Below are 5,000 nucleotides of genomic sequence, written 5' to 3'. Positions count from 1 at the left end.
AGGTGATATATGGTACCTAATAGTGGTAAAACCTACTACAGATTAATAGCCGATTAATTCAGAAACTCTTATAAGCAATCCTGTCACAGTCGGATGGATTGCAGGGTATATAAGGCCTTATGGCCAAGGTTGAATACCAAAGAAACTAGTATACTATTAGGGTTGATCAGAAGGAATATTAACCCTCCGTCATGCACATGTTCCGATAGTCACGTACGTTGCGCATGTATCTGGCGAGATACATTATGTATTTCAGTACATTTATATGAAAAAATGCCATTTTAGTAAAAATATTACGATATTAACAATATTTGTAGAGGGTACCTGGAGACTCAAACCCCTAACCAAATTAGAAATATATTAAAATCACAGTTAAATTCGTAAAATATCTGGCCAGATACATGCGCATGACGGAGGGTTAATATACTGATAGAAGTGATAACCGGTCACTCCGAAATAGTGGGCTTTTGGGTAATTTGGTCTTTAACACACAAGAGTTTTGTAGGTTATGTGAGTACGATGAGGAGCTAGATATAGTAGAACATATTATGTACGATTGTTCTAGTGCATAGAAAATACATGTAATATGTATATAAACGGCATTCTAGATGTCGTCAGTGAGGAGTGGATTGGCTTTTAATTTTTAAGGAATCGGACCCTGAAGAATTGCCTTCTAATACTATCAACATTCTTCCTCGGAATTTTTTGGGCATCCAAATATCGGATTTTTACCGCTTCTAAAACTAAGATTAACTCAAAATTGCCAAAAATTAACAATGACACGCTAATGTAAAATTCATAGTTTTTTTTACCCGAATTTGAAGTATTTCGGATTACTAGTACATAGTGATGAAAATACTACATCTTTTTCCATACTTTTTTAGCTAAGAATAAATGCTTGGGTTTGTGATTGAATGTATACACCATTTTTTGGTATTCAACCATTTTAAACAAAACTGAATAACCCAGCAAAAAAGTACTTCCAAAGAAGCGAAAAAAATAGAATTTACTCCATGGAAGTTCGAAAAAGACCTGAAGAAGTAATGATTTTTTTTTTTCTTTGGGAAGTACTTCGCTTTATTTTTGCTATGTTTAGGTTTATTTATCATAATAAAGCTTTTATCTTGAAAATCACCTTGATTCCAAATTAATTAAGCAATTTATTGACGAAAAACTTTTTTAAGAGGTTTTATAGGGGGGATAGAAGCAAAATGGATATGACAGCCTGTTGCGTTAAAAAGTTGTATGTAAAATATTTGTAAGCTCTTACTCAGTTTAAAACAATTTCTGTAAATAGTTTACAAATTTCAAAAATTCAGTAATTGACAACTCCTTCATCAAATACTGATTATTATATATATTTAACAATACAACTTGACCAAATGCCTACAAACGATATCCTGTTTCATTACTTAAAATGCGTTAAATTGCTAACAAACAAAAGTGAATTTGAGACCTAAACAAAAGGTCACATTAGCTATGGTTAATTTAGATAGAAATAAAACATTTGAGAAACCTATAAGATTAGTAACACTTTTATCTCTTTTACTTCATTTAACATATTTTTTTCGCTTCAAAATTTTTTCTTAACAGAATTGTCAACACAACTACAACTACGACTATGTATGGGATTTGTAGAACATAAATAGTTTTTAATATACTCATGCAGAGTTTTATGACAATTAATTAGGTCTGTATTTGTATTGTATCTCATTTTATGTGTAGATACTAAGAGATGGGGAGAGAGAGAACGCGAGACAGAGAACACAAGAGATGTAAATAATTGTAAGATACATTTAGTGTTGTGGAGTTATTAAGTACGAACACAGGTGAGTATAGGTACTATTTGATTAAAAAAGTTACTCCAAACAATGTTTTCTGTTAAATATTTAGATACTATTCTATATTTAATAAGAACTATTTAGAGCCTTGAATTCTTTTAGAACTATTGAAGATTCTGATATCTCAGATATCTGAAGTTTTCTTAAAACTGATCTCAAAATACATACAGACAGACCGGCTATTTGTAATTAAATGGCCTCCGGTAGGTTAATGGTTAGAGTTCTAGTCTGGTAGACTGGAGGTGGTGGGTTCGATTCCTACCTGAGACACTGGTTAAGGAGCTCACAACAGGCCTGATAGAGGCGTAGGTGTATTTCTTCAGATTTGATGTATATCAATGTACATCTTCCTTTCAAATTAACTAACTAATTAAGAAACAAGTAAGAAATTATTGTCGGGCGAGGCCGACCATATAATACCCTACACCTGTTACAAAAAGTAAAATGTGATTAAGTTGAATTATACCTTGTCTCAAAAATACTTAAGCCAATTATTGTTGAATAAAACTGTGGAAATTTAAGTCACATTTTTAAGGGGGCTTTTTATAGGGGCTAGAGTCAAATGAGGCCCTATAATTATAGAGTTCATGAGAGTCATCAAGGCTTGTATATAACTTGGTTTTGCAGCTTTTTGTCGACATACGTGTATATTAAACATAAAATAAACTTAAAAGCCCTATTTGGCGGGTCCAGTTGTATGGGGGCTATGTGAAATAATGCACCGATATTAACCATTTCCAATAGGTTTTGTCTACGGTACCATACATGATCATGAGACTAATTTCATTGAATTATCTTTAAAATTGCGACCTGTAGTTTTATTACAAGGTTTTCAAGCCCTATTCGGCGGATCCAGTTGTATGCGGTCTAGATGAAATAATGCACCGATGTTAACCATTTTCAATAGGCTTCGTCCAATAGAATATCATGTTCCAAATTTCATTGAATTCTCTTTAAAATTACGAACTGTAGTTTGATTACAAGCTTTACATGAACGGACAGACGGACGGACATAGCTAAATAGACTCAGAAAATGATTCCAAGCCGATTGGTATACTTTAGGATCAATATTAATGTGCGTTACAAACATCAGCACAAACCCAATATACTCTCTCCACTACAGATTTTAAAAATATTTTGCTTCTAAGAAATTGGATAAAAGTGCTATGATCTGAAAAGATATTTTGACAATGGACTTGCCTGTTTTTCAAATATTTGATTTACAAGAAAAGGACAAAAAAATCAATTCCCTATTTAATGTTTACCCAACTCTTAAGAAACATTTAATAGGTACTACCAATAAAATCCACAAAAGAAGTACATGTGCTCACACACAAACACGACATAAAATTGAAGTTTTAGCTACAACTGATGACTGGAATGAATGTGCATTAAATCTTCCTGAATTAGTTCGTTGCTTCAGCTACACGACTAACAACGTGTTACACGATTGTCATCATTTGTATATTTGACAAAAAAAAAAAAAAAAAGAAACGATGTAGTTTTATTAGTATTTGTTGTTGTCTCTTGTAATACGGCACTTTCAAAACAAATGATACACAACCGGATGTAAAAAACAAAGAAAATATCAAAAGAATTTTCCTAATAATTCATGAAAAATTCATTAAAAACTTTTAAAAAATATCAAACACTTGTTTTCAACAATTAAAACAAGTACATCACTACAAACATGTTAAAAATTAACATTTTCAATCTAATATGAATACAACAAACAGCCTATAAAGATTTTTAAGTGCATAAATGTGTCTGTAGTTATAAATCTACTACATATATACAAATGTGTGTGAGAAATATACAAACATAGATACAGTAGATAGTGGTATATTTATGTACTTGTAACTTGAAAAATAAGTAGAAAAAAAAATATACATCCAATCTTTAATAAATGAAATATAACTCGTAAGTTACACCAACCAGCTAACTAAAACCAATACTTGTAGCAAATGCAGTTTTATGCAAAAAAAAAAAAAAAAAAAAACAAGAACAAAAACAAAAAAAGTAGAAAACCTTTAAACAAGTTTGACATATAAATTTCATTGTGGTGAAAAACCTGTTGCTTAACGTTTAATACTCGTAAGTGGATTGTGTAGACAGACACCACCACACCAAACATAGAATATTTGACTAGAAACCCAAATGAGAGCGGAAATATGAGATTTGTATGATTTTTTTTTGTTTTTAAAATTGTCGTATGTCATTGAGCAGGTACAACGAAAATTAATAGAAAATTTAAAGAAATTTATGAAAAAGGATTTAAAAATGTTTAGTCGAAATGGTTTCAATCATTAATTTACACCCTTGTATTGTATTTTATTATTAGTAATTAATTATAAAGGGTTGCAGCATTAGTTAATCTTTTTAGTATCCCTTAAATATGACATTTTATATGTCACTTTAGCTATAAACCTTATCCAATGCAATATCACAGCCAATTTATAAAAAGTATATTAGCAAATATCTTTTCTCATAAAATTGCACTCATTTTCACTTCTAGTCTCTAGGCTTTAAACTTTGTCTATGAACGAACACCCATTAAACACAGATGTATTTCATGTTGCATCTGGATTTGGATTTTTTTACAAAAAAGTCCAAATTTGTTAAATTAAAAATGTAAAAATCAGCAAAATATTTCAGAAGCTGAAATTTTTTTAAAAATAAAAAAAAACTTATAATTCTTTTAAGCAAACGATTAGTTGTTTTTTTACATGTAAAAATATGACACCCATTAAAAACTGCTAAATTGAATTATTTTAATAAAATCTTAAAATATTTTAATGTAAACATTTTTAAAGAAAACAAAAAATCAAAATCATTTCAAATGTATGTAAAAAAATGTAACCGAAATTCTTTTAATACTTTCAAAATGTTGAATATATTAAAACAGCTGTTTCTTATTAATTATAGAAATTTAATTTGACTTAATAATTTTCGAAATAATAACAATATGGCGGATATACGTTTGCGAATTGAACAACCAGTTCATTTGCCACCAGGTATGGGGCGAAGACCAATACATCCATTACCTAAAATTGGCTTAAGGTAAGTTCATTTTCCTAGATAGATAGATAGATAGATAGATAGATAGATAGATAGATAGATAGATAGATAGATAGATAGATAGATAGATAGATATATAGA

General features: G+C 30.0%; 1 protein-coding gene across 3 annotated transcripts in view; it reads left to right on the top strand.

Moving 5' to 3' along the window:
• Window positions 1-3,259: 3,259 nt before the first annotated feature.
• LOC111688490 (tyrosine-protein kinase csk-1-like) overlaps window positions 3,260-5,000 on the top strand; it is a 3,600-nt gene continuing 1,859 nt past the window's right edge. Inside the window, exons 1-2 of one of the 3 annotated variants that reach the window (XM_046951981.1) lie at window positions 3,260-3,761; window positions 4,767-4,901. In XM_046951981.1, coding sequence (XP_046807937.1) covers window positions 4,807-4,901 — 95 coding nt within the window. In that variant the 5' untranslated portion in view covers window positions 3,260-3,761; window positions 4,767-4,806. Of the gene's footprint in view, window positions 3,762-3,781; window positions 4,022-4,766; window positions 4,902-5,000 lie in introns of those variants that run through there. The other 2 variants (XM_046951982.1, XM_046951983.1) reach the window with 2 other exon arrangements.

This window comes from Lucilia cuprina, chromosome 5, assembly GCF_022045245.1.
Source record: "Lucilia cuprina isolate Lc7/37 chromosome 5, ASM2204524v1, whole genome shotgun sequence".
Classification (NCBI taxonomy): Eukaryota; Metazoa; Arthropoda; class Insecta; order Diptera; family Calliphoridae; genus Lucilia; species Lucilia cuprina.
Note: the sequence above shows the minus strand (reverse complement) of the source record. Positions and strands in the feature narration are given on the sequence as shown.